Source organism: Talpa europaea (genome assembly GCF_964194135.1).
Source record: "Talpa europaea genome assembly, chromosome: 10".
NCBI classification, from domain to species: domain Eukaryota; kingdom Metazoa; phylum Chordata; class Mammalia; order Eulipotyphla; family Talpidae; genus Talpa; species Talpa europaea.
In genome coordinates this window covers 80035279-80051818 of record NC_140077.1, presented here as the reverse complement: position 1 = coordinate 80051818, position 16540 = coordinate 80035279, and the positions used below count along the sequence as shown (strand labels likewise).

The window sequence follows — 16540 nt, the reverse complement described above, 5'->3', positions numbered from 1 at the left end:
TATTGGAATCATGGAAAATTCCCTATCTTAAGGATTAAGACACTTAGTGATTTTTGATAAATAAATATGGTAACTTAGTTTAATATTTCTAGAGTATATTTTTGGTTTTGTTTTCTTTGACCCTTCATTTTGTATTCCACAAGAGAATGAAACCATCTGATATTTCTTTCTCCTTCTGGTTTATTTCACTTAGCATAACCCCCACCAGGTACATCCACATTGTCACAAACAGAAAGAGTTCATCTTTCTTTTTATATAGCTAAGTAGTATTCCATTGTGAATACATTCCACAGCTTCTTAACTCACTCATTTCTCCTTGACACTAGGGTTGTTCCATGAGTTGGCGAGTGTAAATAGTGCTACAATGAACTTAGGAGTGCATATGTCCCTTGAATTAGTGTCTTTGCATTCCTTACGTAGATACCAAGGTTTGTAATTGCTAGATCATATGACAGACCCAACTTTAATTTTGAGAAACTTCATTCTGTTTTCCTTAGGAGCTGAGACAGTCTATATTCCAACTAACAATGTACACTGGTTCTTTTTTCTCTACATCCTACCAACACTTGCTGTTTCTGGTCTTTTTGATGTGGACCATTTCTATATGGGTGAAGTGGTATCTCATTGTGGTTTAGATTTGAGTTTCTCTAAGAATAAGTGATAATAAGGTTTTATTTTTCTTCTGTCTGTTGTCCATCTGTGTGTCTTCTTTGGAGAAGTGTCTATTTAGCTTTTCTGTCCATTTTTTTTATTGGGTTATTTGCTTTCTTTTTGTTTAGTTGCATATGTTCTTTGCAGAGTTTGCATCAGCCCCTTGTTGATGTTTTTCTTTATCTCCCTGCGACTGTCCAGTTTTTCCAACACCATTAGTTAAAGAGTTTCCTTTATCCAGTGTATCCTGGCTCCATGTACAGATTAACTGACAATAAAGTTTGGGCTTATTTCTGGGTTCTCAATTCTATTCCATTGGTCTTTGTATCTACTTTTATTCCAGTACCATATAGTTTTTATCACTGTAGTTTTATGCTGTAGTTTGAAATCTGGTCTTATGAGACCTCTCTTCTTCATCGTTTTGTAAGGACTACTTGCCTATTTAGGGTCTTATGTGATTTCATATACATTTTTAACCTGTTGAATTTATTGAAATAACCTGAGATTAACAGGTCAATTTCAGCAAATCATATATTTTTTTAGACTCGAAAGGAAAATGTGGCCCGCCTCCACCTATAAACAATGGAGATATTACCTCACTCCTATTACCAGTATATGCTCCAGAAACATCAGTTGAGTACCGATGCAAGTCTTTCTATAAACTTGATGGAAACCAGAATGTAATATGCCGCAATGGAGAATGGTCAAAACCACCAGAATGTCTAGGTAAGTATTTTAAAATCCTGATGAAAACTCGGAAAATCACTCTAATGTGTATGTTGTTTTACTCTTTAAACTAAAATTTTCATGGATGAAGAAACTATTATTCTGTGAATGGTTGGCTACAAAATAATGTGTGAGGAAATCAGACATTGTAACATCCTTCAAGCAACAACAGCAACAATTTCCTTCAATCAAACTTCTTAATATGATCATTGATACTATAAATCTGGGATTATAACATTTAATTATCACACATTAAACACAGTGCTTTATTTTTACATCATTTATCATTTAACATTTAAATCATTAATTTAAATATTAATTAAATTTATATATTACTTAAATTAATAATTTAAATAATTAATTTAATACTAGGTACAACTGATGTTTTGGTTAGGAAACAGTTTCGAAAATTCTTGGACCAATGTAGATTGCCCTTGAAAGTCTAAAGTCCTGTGAAAATATTTGTCACTAAATGTTTTACATTCTTTTTCTCCCCATTAGAGCCATGCATAATATCACCAACAGCCATGGAGGAACATCATATAAGGTTGAGATGGATAGATGCTAAAAAACTTTATTCTCAGTCAGGGGAACCTGTTGAATTTGTGTGTAAAAATGGATATCGTCCAGAGACAAAAGAATCCTTACGAAAAACCTGTCAGAAAGGAACACTGATATATCCCACTTGTATATAAAAAATGCATAAAGTGTAGTCAAAACTTACAATATGTACAGTTATTCATTATTAATACAATTTTGAACTTAATGTTGCTCAAATTATCCAATCTCTACTTATTGTTTCAAGGATTGTTTGATTCATTTTCTTTAATAAACCAGAATTTGTATTTAATGTAACATGGATATGCAATTATAATCTGAGAGATCAATGAAGTGCTTCTTTCAATTATTACATTAAAACTTGGTAAACCAAAATATGTGTCCTATTCTGAAAATACTAGTGGGCAGAAATTCAATTCCTTTAGTGCCTGCTTTTTCCATCCATCACTCTCCTGATTTACTCAAAGTTTTCTTTATAACTTCTGAGACTTTCTGAGACTATTTCAGACGAAATGATAAAAACATTCTTGTATCCTTATTCAAAATAATATTAGCTCACAAATATGTAAAAACCAAACTAAACCATACCTTTGTTAGTTATAAGATGTAAATAGTTATTACTTTGGTTTATTTCTTAATACATTAATATAAAAATCATTAAAGTCTTCTACAAGACTATCTACCACAGAGTGTAATTGAAATATTCATAAAAAGAAATTAGGTAAGCCATTATGGAAAACAGTATGGAGATTACTCAAAAAATTAAAAATAGGGCCTCCCCGGTGGCTTAGCCTTTGAGCGCTGGGCTGCGAAGCTGCCCGCAGCCTTTGCAGCACTAGTTACATCCTCAGGTGCCAGCAAGGGTCCCACATGGCACTCACACCTCTCCTGCCCCCCGCTGGTCCCCTCAGCAGTGTATTTCATCAGTCTGCCTATTCTGTTGTCCCCTCTGTCTCTGGTGATTTCTCTCACCCTCCTGCACTTCTGACTGTACCCAGTGCTCGTATAATTAAAAAAAAAAAATTAAAAAAAGAAAATATTCAGGGCCTCCCTGGTGACGCAGCAATTGAGCGCTGGGTTGCGAAACTGCCCGCAGCCTCTGCAGCACCAGTTTGATCCCCGGCTGCTCCCTGGCCACCAGAGGAGGGTCCCACATGGCATGCAGACCTCTCCTGCCGCGGTCCTTCTGCCTGCTCTGCTCCCTGCTCTGGCTCTAGTGACCAACTAAATTTCTTTGTTCCCTACCAAACTCCTCTAAACTCCACATTATCATTACTGATAATTTTCAAAGTACATCTTACATTCCAAGCATAGTTTTAGGTATCTTATTTAACTCATTTATCTTCACATCATTAGGAAGCAGGTACCATAATTTAGATGCACATTTTACAGATGAAATAATCAAGACCCAATAAGCTTCATGTATTTTGCCAACATCATACAGCTAAAAAATTCAAATCCAGGCAGTCTGACTTCAAAGTTCAGACTTTAACACCAACATCCCACAGCCTGGCAGAATTTGTCAAATGCAAAACCCTAACATGACAAGAAAACTGTGTCTATTGTTTTTCCAGTGAAAAACACAAATTTTGTTTTGAAGGAGAAACCATATAATATCATAAATAGCTGGCTGGTCTAAAAAAACAAGAACACCCGCAAACTTCCGGGGGACTCTGCCAGGCCCAGCTTGGTCAGGTGAGAGTTGGGATGCAACTTGGGGAGGGGCCAGCGTGCCTGGACACCTCATGATCTCCAGCACAAGACAACATGCCCTACCCAGAACAACAGAGGTCTTGCCAACTTCTACGGACTCCACCAGCCCCAGCCTACCAAGGCCCCTGTGACTTCCCACAAGATTCCTGCCAAAAACCCACACAGACTGCTGAAACGCAGTCCTGAGACAGAGTACACCAAAGTTGTCACAGGCCACACGACTAATGGCCATCCTACAAAAATTATTTCAAAGAATCAATAAAGAACGAATACTACCAAATACATTTTACGAAACCAATATTACACTGGTACCAAAACTTAAGATAACATACAAGAAGAAAATTACAAACCAATCTCCCTTATGAACACAGATGCTAAAATTCTCCATAAAATCTTAGCAAAACAGCTGCCCGCAGCCTCTGCAGCGCCAGTTTGATCCCTGGCTGCTGGAGAGGGTCCCACATGGCAGGGCAGACCTCTCCTGCCAAGTCCACTGCTCCCCTGAGCAGTGCACTTTGCTCCTTCTGCCTGTTCTGCTCCCCTCTTGGGCTCTGGTAAATTCTCTCACCCTCTGGCACTTCTGACTGTACCCAGTGCTTATATAAATAAATAAATCTTTAAAAAAAAAAAAACAAACTTAGCAAACAAAAAAAAAAACTTAGCAAAACAAATCCAACAACTCATCAAAAGTATTATACACCATGACCAAGTGGGGTTTATTCTAAGAACACAAGAATGGTTCAACATTTATATATCAATTAGTAGGGGCGGAGCAACATGGCGGCGAGGAGACACTGCGAGTTAGATCTCCCATTAAAAAAAGTTAATAGGGAGGAAAAGCGGCAGGTCCCAGTGAGAAGTGGGACATGGAAGATAAACGGGTGACTCCAGCAAACTGCCCAAAGAAGAAAGTTGCCATTAAAGAGGACCAGAAGGGAGGAAAGCACAGAACCCTGCTCCCCTCCCCCGTCCACAAAGTTGGCACTCTCCGACCAGCAGAGAGGAGGAAAAAAAAAAAAAAAACCAAACTAAAATGAATGACAAGAAAAAACTACGCAGCAAGTGGGACTGTGTGTGAGTGGAAAGGAACTATTTCAGCCACCACACCCCGTGAACGGGAGCTATGGAGAATCCTGCAGGATTCGCTGTGGAGGTGAGCTCCAGGCGCCATTCAAGAGAGCCCCCCCCCCCCCAGGAGGAGACCAGCACCAGCACACAGCCCCGGGCCGCCCAGTAAGCTTGCGCAGAAAAGTGGAGCACGCTGGAAAAGCAAACACGGATCGGGATGGGATTGCACGGAAAAGCGGCGGGGATCGGAATCGGGATCGCGCGGAAAAGCAGTGCTGTTGAAAAGCAAATGCGAATCTGGATCACAGCTGCCCAGGTCCCCAGCGCCTGCGACCTAGGCTTGCGGGGAGATGCGCGGAGGCCCTCACTGAGTGAGCAGGAACCAGGCGCCCAGGCATGGGAGCGGGATTCAAAAGGCGCCATTCCTGCGCCACTGAACTGGGCTACAGCCCGCGTCCTAGAACTGAGGGCTTTGGAACTGAGACCCAGGGCACAAAATTTGGGGCGTGGGTTCTCCACGTCGGTGGGGCACAAGAAGACACAGCACCCCAAAGCTGTTGAGGTTTACCCTACCATTCCCGCCCTGTTCCCTGTCCCGCTGGGTGGAAAAATCAGCTCCCCAAGGGCTCTAGGAGAGATCTCTGGCGCCACCTAGCGACTTGAATCGAGCAGAAGGCTCCTGGAGGAGCCAGTGGCCAGCTGGGAAGTTAGCCCACGCCAGGGCCCTTCCGACCAGTAGTCTGAGCCACAGGGAGAGCCAGCACCCACGGCCTGAGCAGACCGGGCACGCAGAAGAGTGTGCCTGAGACCAGACGCGCAGGGAGTGCACCCCGCATCGCCATTTTAGAACAGGGACATTTCTTCAGTAAACACTGCCTGCAGAAGGCTCCCTCAGGAGCCAGAGGTGAGCCGGGAAGCTCGCCCACGCCAGGCCCCTTTTGGCCTGCAGTCCAAACCCAGAGGGGGAGCGGGAACCCACCACCAGGGCAGACCAAGCACACAGGGGAGTGTGTCCCCACATCGGTATTTTAGAACAGGGACCTTTCTTCAGTAAAGTCTGCTTGAAACAGACAGATGGCCCCTGGAGGAGCCAGAAGGGAGCGGAGAAGCTTACCCAAGATGCCGGCCAGTCCCAGCAACACAGTGTCCCAATGCATACGACAAATTAGAAAACAGACAGTAGGGAGTAGAAACCACACGCAACCTAACAACTCAAGAAAACCACCTCCCAGATTGCAACGACAGTAACTTGGAAGAACTTCTGAGCCTTCTAGAAAGAGAATATAAATTGCCATGATTAAAAAAATGACAGAACTCATAAAAGAAAACAATGATCAGAAGAAGGAAATTGAGACCCTAAGAGGGAAAACAATGGACAGAAGAATGAAAATGAGTCCCTAAAGAGGGAAGCAAAAGAAACACAGGAGATCAAAGAATTAATGGAGGAACTAAAGAACTCTGGGAAAAGCAATGAAAGCAGAATAGATGAAATGGAGGAATGAATAAGTACTCTTGAAGACACAGAAATAAAAAGAACCAAAACAGAAAAGGAAAGAGAAGTACGAAGGAAAAAGAACGAAGAAAGACTTCAGGAACTATCTGACTCCATGAGGAAAGGAAATGTAAGAGTTATAGGAATACAAGAAGGAGAGGAGAGAGATGTAGGAACAGAGAAAATATTCAAAGAGATAATTGAAGAGAACTTCCCAAATGTGAAGAAGGAGCTGAAAATTGATATACAAGAAGCAAGAACACCAAACTTCCACGATGAAAGGAAAAATGCAGCAAGACACATAATAGTGAAGCTCCCAAGAATCCAGGACAAGGAAAAAATAATGAAGCTGACAAGAGGGAAGAAACAGATAACATTCAAAGGAAAACCAATCAGACTGACATCAGACTTCTCTGAAGAAACCCTACGGGCAAGGAGAGAGTGGAGGCACATAGTCAACAGACTCCAAGAAAACAGATGCCAACCAAGAATACTCTATCCCGCAAAGCTCTCCTTCCTCTATGAGAAAGAATAAGGACCTTCCCAGACAAACAGAAACTTTGGAATTTCATTACGACTAAACCCCCACTCCAAAAAATACTACAAGGAATCCTAAAGCCAGAACCTCAGAGGGACGAATAACAATGAAAGAAGGCCAAAAAAAAAAAAAGTTATTAAAAGAATAAATAAATAAAATCAAAGGAAAGACAAACAATGGCAAATACAGATGCTAACATATCAATATTAACTCTAAATGTAAATGGACTAAACTCTTCAATTAAAAGACTCAGAGTTGCAGTCTGGATTAAGAAACAAAACCCAGCCTTTTGCTGTCTCCAGGAAAGACATTTAGCTACAAAAGATAAAAATAGACTCAAATTTAAAGGTTGGAAAACAATCCTACAAGCAAATGGACCAAAAAAGAAAGCAGGAACAGCTATACTTATATCAGATAAAACAGATTTCAAAATCAATAAAATAAAAAGAGACCCCAACGGTCACTACATTATGATCAAGGGGACAATACTTCAAGAAGAAATAATACTCATTAACATATACTCACCAAACGAAGGAGCACCAAAATATATCAGACAACTGTTGTCATCTCTGAAAACAGACATCAGAAAAAACACATACGTAGTGGGAGACTTCAACACACCACTATCAACAATGGATAGATCAACAAGACAAAAAATAAGCAAAGAAATTAAAGCTCTAAATAAGGACCTAGAGCATTTGGGCTTAACAGACATCTATAGAACACTAAACCCCCAAAAAACGGAGTACACATTTTTCTCAAGCGCACACGGATCATTCTCCAGGATCGATCACATACTAGGGCACAAGACAAACATCAACAGATACACCAAGATTGAAATCATACCAACCATCTTTTCTGACCATGAAGGCATCAAACTAGAAATAAACCATAAAAAGAAGGCAAGGAACTTTCCTACCTCATGGAGATTAAAAACTACACTACTGGAAGACCACTGGACTAATGAGGAGATCAAAGAAGAAATTAAAAAATTCTGTGAATTGAATGACAAGGAGGACACCAATATCCTAAATGTATGGGATGCAGCAAAAGCAGTAATAGAGGAAAATATATAGCAATAGAAGCTCACATGAAGAAACAAGAGAGAGAGAGGGCGGAGCAACATGGCGGAGAGGAGACGCTGCGAGTAAGATCTCCCATTAAAAAAAGTTAATAGGGAGGAAAAGCGGCAGGTCCCAGTGAGAACTGGGACACGGAAGATAAACGGGTGACTCCAGCAAACTACCCGAAGAAGAAAGTTGCCAAAAAGAGGACTAGAAGGGAGGAAAGCACAGAAACCTGGTCTCCTCCCCCACCCACAAAGTAGGCACTCTCCGACCTGCAGAGAGGAGGAAAAAAACACACTAAAAGGACCAACAAGAACAAACTACGCAGCAAGCAGGACTGTGAGTGGAAAGGAACTATTTCAGCCACCACACCCCGTGAACGGGAGCTGCAGATAACCCTGCAGGATTCGCCATGGAGGTAAGCTCCAGGCGCCATTAAACAGAGACCCCGCCCCCCAGGAGAAGGCCAGGACCGGCACACAGCCCCGGGCCACGTGGTAAGCTTGTGCCCGAAAAGCGGCATGCTGGAAAAGCAAACGCGGATCGGGATAGGGATAGCACGGAAAAGCAGCGCGGTTGAAAAGCAAACGCAGATTGGGATCACGGCTGCCCAGGTCCCTGCGCCTGCGACCTAGGCTTGCAGGGAGACGCGCGCGAAGACCTTCACTGAGGTGAAAGCCCCTCAATGAGTATCCAGGAACCAGGCACCCAGGCATGGGAGCGGGGTGCAAAAGACGCCATTCTGTGGACACTGAACTGGGCTACAGCCCGCGTCCTGGACCTGAGGGCTTTGGAACTGAGATCCGGAGCACAAAATTCGGGGCGTGGGTTCTCCACGATGGTGGAGCACAAGGCAGACACAGCACCCCAAAGCCGTTGAGGTTTATCCTACCATTCCCGCTCTGTTTCCTGTCCCACGGGGTGAAAAAAAAAAAAAAAAACAGCTCCCCAAGGGCTCTAGGAGAGATCTCTGGCGCCACCTAGCGACTTGAAACCAGCAGAGGCTCCTGGAGGAGAGCCAGTGGCCAACTGGGAAGTTAGCCCACACCGGGCCCCTGCCGACCAGTAGTCTGAGCCCACAGGGAGAGCGAGTACCCAAAGCCGGGGCAGACCAGGCGCGCAGAAGAGTGTGCCTGAGACTGGACACGCAGGGAGTGTGTCCCGCATCGCAATTTTAGAACAGGGACATTTCTTCAATAAAGACTGCCTGCAGAAGGCTCCCTCAGGAGCCAGAGGTGAGCCGGGGAAGTTCGCCCACACCAGAACACCTCTGGCCTGCAGTCCAAGCCCAGAGGGGGAGAGGGAACCCACCTCCGGGGCAGACCAGGAGCACAGGGGAGTGTGTCCCCACATCGGCATTTTTGAACAGGGACCTTTCTCCAGTAAATCTGCTTGAAACTGACAGATGGCTCCCGGAAGAGCCAAAGGGGAGCAGAGAAGCTTACTCAAGATGCCGGCCAGTCCCAGCAACACAGTGTCCCAACGCATACGGCAAATTAGAAAACAGACAGTAGTGAGTAGAAGAACCACACGCAACATAGCAACTCCTCAGGGAAGAAGCACACCACAAAAAGAAAACCAGCCCCCGGATTGCAACGACAGTAACTTGGAAGAATTCTGAGCCTTCCAGAAAGAAAATTTAAAATTGCCATGATTAAAAAAATGACAGAACTCATAAAGGAAAACAATGAAAAGGGAAAAATAATCAACAATCAGAAGAATGAAATTGAGTCCCTAAAGAGGGAAGTAAAAGAAATGCAGGAGATCAAAGAATTAATGGAAGAACTAAAGAATTCTGGGAAAAGCAATGAAAGCAGAATAGATGAAATGGAAGAATGAATAAGTTCTCTTGAAGACACAGAAATAAAAAGAACCAAAACAGAAAAGGAAAGAGCAGTACGAAGGAAAAAGAACGAAGAAAGACTTCGGGAACTATCGGACACCGAGAGGAAAGGAAATATAAGAGTTATAGGAATACAAGAAGGAGAGGAGAGAGATGTAGGAACAGAGAAAATATTCAAAGAGATAATTGAAGAGAACTTCCCAAATGTGAAGAAGGAGCGGAAAAGTGATATACAAGAAGCAAGAAGAACACCAAACTTCCATGACGAAAGGAAAAATACAGCAAGACACATAAAAGTGAAGCTCCCAAAAATCCAGGACAAGGAAAAAATAATGAAGCTGACAAGAGGGAAGAAACAAATAACATTCAAAGGAAAACCAATCAGGCTGACATCAGACTTCTCTGAAGAAACACTATGGGCAAGGAGAGAGTGGAAGGACATAGTCAACAGACTCCAAGAAAACAGATGTCAACCAAAAATACTCTATCCCACAAAGCTTTCCTTCCTCTATGAAGAAAGAATAAGGACCTTCCCAGACAAACAGAAACTATGGAACTTCATTACCAATAAAACCCCACTCCAAAATATACTACAAGGAATCCTAAAGCCAGAACCTCAGAGGGACGAATAACAACGAAAGAAGGCAAGGAAAAACAAAAAAGATATTAAAAGAATAAATAAAATCAAAGGAAAGTCAAACACAATGGCAAATATAAATGCTAACATATCAATAGTAACCCTAAATGTAAATGGACTAAACTCTTCAATAAAAAGACACAGAGTTGCAGCCTGGATTAAGAAACAAAACCCAACCTTTTGCTATCTCCAGGAAACACATTTAGCTACAAAAGATAAAAATAGACTCAAAGTTAAAGGATGGAAAACAATCCTACAAGCAAATGGACCAAAAAAGAAAGCAGGAACAGCTATACTTATATCAGATAAAACAGATTTCAAACTCAAAAAAATAAAAAGGGATCCCAACGGTCACTACATTATGATCAAAGGGACAATACTTCAAGAAGAAATAACACTAATTAACATATACTCACGAAACGAAGGAGCACAAAAATATATCAGACAACTGTTGTCATCTCTGAAAACAGACATCAGAAAAAACACATACGTAGTGGGAGACTTCAACACACCACTATCAACAATGGATAGATCAGCAAGACAAAAATAAGTAAAGAAACTAAAGCTCTAAATAAGGACCTAGAGCATTTGGGCTTAACAGACATCTATAGAACACTAAACCCCCCAAAAAAGGAGTACATATTTTTCTCAAGCGCACATGGATCATTCTCCAGGATCGATCACATACTGGGGCACAAGACAAACATCAACAGATACACCAAGATTGAAATCATACCAACCATCTTTTCTGACCATGAAGGCATCAAACTAGAAATAAACCATAAAAAGAAGGCAAGGAAATTTCCTACCTCATGGAGACTAAAAACCACACTACTGGAAGACCACTGGACTAATGAGGAGATCAAAGAGGAAATTAAAAAATTCTGCGAATTGAATGACAAGGAGGACACCAATATCCTAAATGTATGGGACACAGCAAAAGCAGTAATAAGAGGAAAATATATAGCAATAGAAGCTCACATCAAGAAACAAGAAAGAACTCAAGGAAACAACCTAATCTCGAAGCTCAAAGATCTAGGAAAAAAACAACAAAAAAACCCCAAAACCAGTAGAAGAAAAGAAATAATAAAAACCAAAGCAGAAATAAATGAAATTGAAACTAAAAAAACAATCCAAAACATTAATGAAACCAAGAGCTGGTTCTTCGAAAAAATCAATAAAATAGACAAACCCCTAGCTAGGCTCACAAAGGAAAAAAGGGAGAAAGACAAATAAACAGGATCAGAAATGAAAGAGGAGAAATCACAACGGACACAGCAGAAATAAAAAGAATAATCAGTAACAACTGTGAAGGGTTGTACGGAAACAAGTTCAACAATCTAGAGGAGATGGACAAATTCCTACAACTCTACAATAACCCAAACATAGATAAAGAAGAAATAGAACACCTAAACAGACCAATTACAAGCAGCGAAATTGAAATGGTAATCAAAAACCTCCCCAAAAACAAAAGCCCAGGACCTGATGGATTTACAAACGAATTCTACCAAACATTCAGAGAGGACTTGGTGCCTAACCTTCATAAACTCTTCCAAAAAATTGAGAAGGAAGAGACAATACCAAACACGTTCTATGAAGCCAACATTACACTAATACCAAAACCGAACAAGGACAACACAAAAAAGGAAAACTACAGGCCAATCTCCCTAATGAACACTGATGCAAAAATCCTCAACAAAATTGCAGCTATCAGAATCCAACAATGTATCCATAAGAAAATACACCACGACCAAGTAGGATTCATTCCAGGGACACAGGATGGTTTAACATCCGAAAATCAATCAACGTTATCCAACACATCAACAAAAAGAAATATAAAAACCATATGATCCTATCAATAGATGCTGAGAAAGCTTTCGACAAAGTGCAACACCCATTCATGATAAAAGCCCTTGAAATTCTTGGGATACAAGGAACATACCTCAACTTCATAAAGGCCATCTATGAGAAGCCAACAGCCAGTATCATTCTCAATGGTAAAAAGCTGAAAGCAATTCCATTAAGATCTGGAACAAGACAAGGATGTCCACTCTCACCATTGCTTTTCAATATAATACTGGAAGTCCTAGCCAGGGCAATAAGACAAGAGAAAGACATCCAAGGAATCCAAATAGGAAAAGAAGAAGTCAAACGATCACTATTTGCAGATGATATGATAATATACATAGAGAACCCCAAAAACTCCACAGAAAAACTAATTCAACTCATCAATCAATTCAGTAAAGTGGCAGGATACAAAAGCAACACGCAAAAGTCAGTAGCCTTCCTATACACAAACAATAAATCTGAAGAAGAAGAAATAAAAAAAAACCATCCCTATTATTTTTGAAACAGAAAAAATCAAATATTTGGGAATAAATCTAACAAAAGAGGTAAAGGACCTATACAAAGAAAACTATAAAACACTGTTAAAAGAAATAGAAGAAGACACAAAAATGGAAAGACATCCCCTGATCATGGATTGGAAGAATAAACATTATTAAAATGGCCATCCTACCAAACGCAATATACAGATTCAATGCTATTCCAATCAAAATTTCAATGTCATTCTTCAAAGAAATAGAACAATTATTGATGAAATTCATATGGAATCACAAAAAACCCCGAATTGCCAAAGCTCTCCTGAAAAAGAAGAAGGGAATGGAGGCATCACACTCCCAGACTTCAAACTATACTACAAAGCCATAATCATCAAAACTGCATGGTATTGGAACAAGAACGGACATACAGACCAATGGAATCTAGTAGAAAATCCAGAAATAAACCCAAAGATTTATGGTCAACTAATCTTTGAAAAATGAGCAAAGACTATGCAGTGGAGCAAAGAAAGTTTGTTCAATAAATGGTGCTGGGAAAACTGGGTCGCTACATGCAAAAGAATGAAGCTTGACCACTACCTCACACCATACACAAAAATCAACTCAAAATGGGTTAAAGAACTAGACATAAGACCTGAAACCATAAAATACATAGAAGGAAATATAGGTGAAAAGCTACGTGATTTGCACATCAAAAACATATTTACAGATACATCACCCAAAGCAGTGATAGTGAAGGCAAAGGTAAACAGCTGGGACTACATCAAATTAAAGAGCTTCTGCACAGCAAAAGAGACAATAACAAAAACAAAGAGAATGCCCACTGACTGGGAGAACATTTTTGCACCCAACACTAATGATAAAGGACTGATCACAAAAATCTACAAAGAGCTGATGAGACTCAACAACAACACAGAAAATAACCCACTCAAAAAATGGGCAGAAGAGCTAAAAAGAAACTTCTCTGAAGAGGAAATGCAAATGGCCAACAGGCATATGAAAAAATGTTCAACATCACTTGTAATCAGGGAAATGCAAATCAAAACTACCATGAGATACCATCTTACACCAGTGAGAATGGCACATATTAAAAAAAATAGTAACAACAAATGTTGGCGAGGTTGTGGAGAAAAAGGAACTCTCCTGCACTGTTGGTGGGAGTGCAAACTGGTCCAACCACTATGGAGAGCTGTGTGGAGATTTCTGGACCTACTAAACATAGAGCTTCCATATGATCCAGCAATTCCACTCCTAGGTATTTACCCAAAGGACACAGAAACATCAATTCCAAAGAGCACCTGCACACCTATGTTCATAGCAGCACTGTTTACAATAGCTAAGCCTTGGAAACAGCCCAAATGCCCAAAAATAGATGACTGGATCAAGAAGATGTGGTACATATACACCATGGAATATTACTCAGCATTCAAAAAAGATAAACACATGCAATTTGCAGCACCATGGATGGCGCTGGAAGGGATCATGCTCAGTGAAATAAGCCAAAAAAAAAAAAAAAAGAAAAATACCGTATGGTCTCACTCATAGCAGGAATCTAGAAAACTCAAATAAGGGACCAGGAGAATGAATAACTATGAGAAAGTGAAAATCAAAATCAACACAAAACTATGAACCAGAGACACTTTTTGAAGGGTGAGGGGTGGGAGGAGAGGGATTGGGGTCAAAATGGGGGGGTTGCAATTGTATGGGGTATATAAAAATAAAAGGTATTATTTAAAAAATATATATATACTCGCCATGGAAGATATATGGTCTATTGTCAAAATTCCATTTCAAGAGTAAATTATTCTTTTCCATTTCATCAAAAGATAGTGTGCAAGGCTCTCAAAGAAAGAAGAAAATTTTCTTGACACATCATAACACTAACATCAAGTGCTGTACTTCCTACTCAGGTTCCCAGGCATTAGTAGCAAACAAACAAGTTTCTATTTTAGAGCATTGAGTGTAGCTAACAATCATTGCAATATTATTCTTTTTCCTTTTCCTTCCTCCAAAGTTTCAAGTAAAATGCCCATGGGACAAACTAGATTGATAGTTTGAGGACTAATATTTTATGGAACTGGAGGAAAAAATCTATTCTTAAAACTGAGTCCAATTTTATGACCTGATGGTATTCAAAGAGTTTAACGATGCTCTTCCTTTGAATTTACAGTTATTAAGGAATATCAAGATTTGATTAAGATATTTTAAATCCTAGGCATTGAATGTATTATTTGTAACCATACCGTTATATATTAAAACAAAACAAAACAAAAACTTAAGTTTAGGTTACCCAACAAACTTCTCTGACTTTTTTCCATGAAGAAAACAATGTTTTCAAAATGTCAACTTATTTCAGAAAATGGGGTTGCTTGTGTTCTTATTTACCTTCTGGATGGCCCAGACAAAGAAGTGTATTCTAAAATAGGTTAAATGATCCAGACTTGCTAATAGAAATAAGAATCATATAACTAGAATACATTAACACACTTATTCATTCAGTTCTGTTCAACTATTTATTGAATGCCTAATGGATCAGATGTTATGTTAGATGTTATAGAGTTGAATTACTAGAATAGAAATGGACAGGTTTTAGTAGAAAGCTTCTAATAGGATTTTCCTAATAACTGCAAAATAGATTTCCTAAGAGTAGTATGATTTAGAATCTCATTGTTCTACAAAACATGAATTTTTAATTAAAGCAAGTTAAAAATTGATTCATGAAAGTACGTAAATGAAATTAACCCATGACCTTCTGCTCTTGACTATGACAAACTAATCCATATCAGATTAATACTTTTACTGAGAACTAGAAAATAGGAAAATAGGCCAAAAAACAATTATTTCAAGCAATTGGAAAAATACCAAAAACAGTTATAACTTAAGATCCAAAGTTCTGGTAAAAGCTCCTTCTGATGAACTTAATAACATTTCTGTGCCATTTTCCTCTTGGGGAACATGTTGAAAGTCTGGTAGAAAATGGTCAGTAACAAGCAGATTTTTGGAAAATCTCATGGGTTGAGGATAGAACATGGAAGCTTGAGTTAGCTAAAGACTTGATGTGTCAAGATCCTAGGGAGATCGATGTGTAGAATGAACTTTATACTCCACGTGGCTTTCCCTTTGATCTCCCAGTAATATCAAAACCAGTTAGAAGGAGGAAAATTGGTTTATAACCAATTCCCAATGAAGAACCCTGCAAGGTGACAGGTGAACCCTGAAGAAAATAAACTTAGAGAAAGTGTCATCTGTAATGGAGGCCCCTTAGTGAGTATTTATTAGAGCAAACTGGGCCATGGTGAGTTATGATCTAGAGGAAACCATACAAAGCAGTGAATAAATAGGCACACTAATAACACAAACATAGCTAATTAAGCATTACCTTAGTCTCATATCAGCTCAATGAGGATAGAAAGTGAAAAATACAATTGTATTTTAATATAGACATATTTAGTAGTGCATACCTAAACATGAAGGTGGTGTAGTCCACAATCCATCTAAACAATAGGACTCCCTAGCCCCTTGTAGAAAAAGGTGATCAAAACATCTGTATTCTATTGAAGAACTGTTTTCATAGGTGCCTACTGTTGAACTAATAATAACTCCATTTCTAATAAGAGGAGGAGGTGCACACATTCCTTTAGATTCTGCAAAAATAATTGGAAAGCCTACAATGAACTGATGTAATAAAAATCCTGTGTTTGTACAATGGCTCCAGAAATAGAATATTTCATGCACAAGCATTTTTAAGACAACCCTAAAATATTTTTAAATTTCTGCAGTAACTGTAGACCATAAAATTTATTATTGCAAATTATAATCTCAAATTATAATACATAAGTACATAAACTACCCAAAGATTAAGTCATGATTTTATTTTTGCTATCTAGTTGAAAGTGAAAGTATATGAC

The 16540-nt window shown here is 39.6% G+C and overlaps 2 protein-coding genes across 2 annotated transcripts in view; one reads left to right on the top strand and one right to left on the bottom strand.

Moving 5' to 3' along the window:
* The window catches only part of CFH (complement factor H), a gene marked incomplete at both ends in the record, with an annotated part of 45969 nt that extends 44146 nt beyond the window's left edge, over positions 1–1823 (top strand). Inside the window, 2 exons of the mRNA XM_084245552.1 lie at positions 1195–1377; positions 1750–1823. Coding sequence (XP_084101678.1) covers positions 1195–1377; positions 1750–1823 — 257 coding nt within the window. The remainder of the gene's footprint in view (positions 1–1194; positions 1378–1749) is intronic.
* Positions 1824–14363: 12540 nt separating this feature from the next.
* The window catches only part of LOC311178820 (coagulation factor XIII B chain-like), a gene marked incomplete at both ends in the record, with an annotated part of 52427 nt that continues 50250 nt past the window's right edge, over positions 14364–16540 (bottom strand). Inside the window, 2 exon segments of the mRNA XM_084245551.1 lie at positions 14364–14473; positions 16094–16276. Of these exon segments, the coding sequence (XP_084101677.1) occupies positions 14364–14473; positions 16094–16276 (293 nt within the window).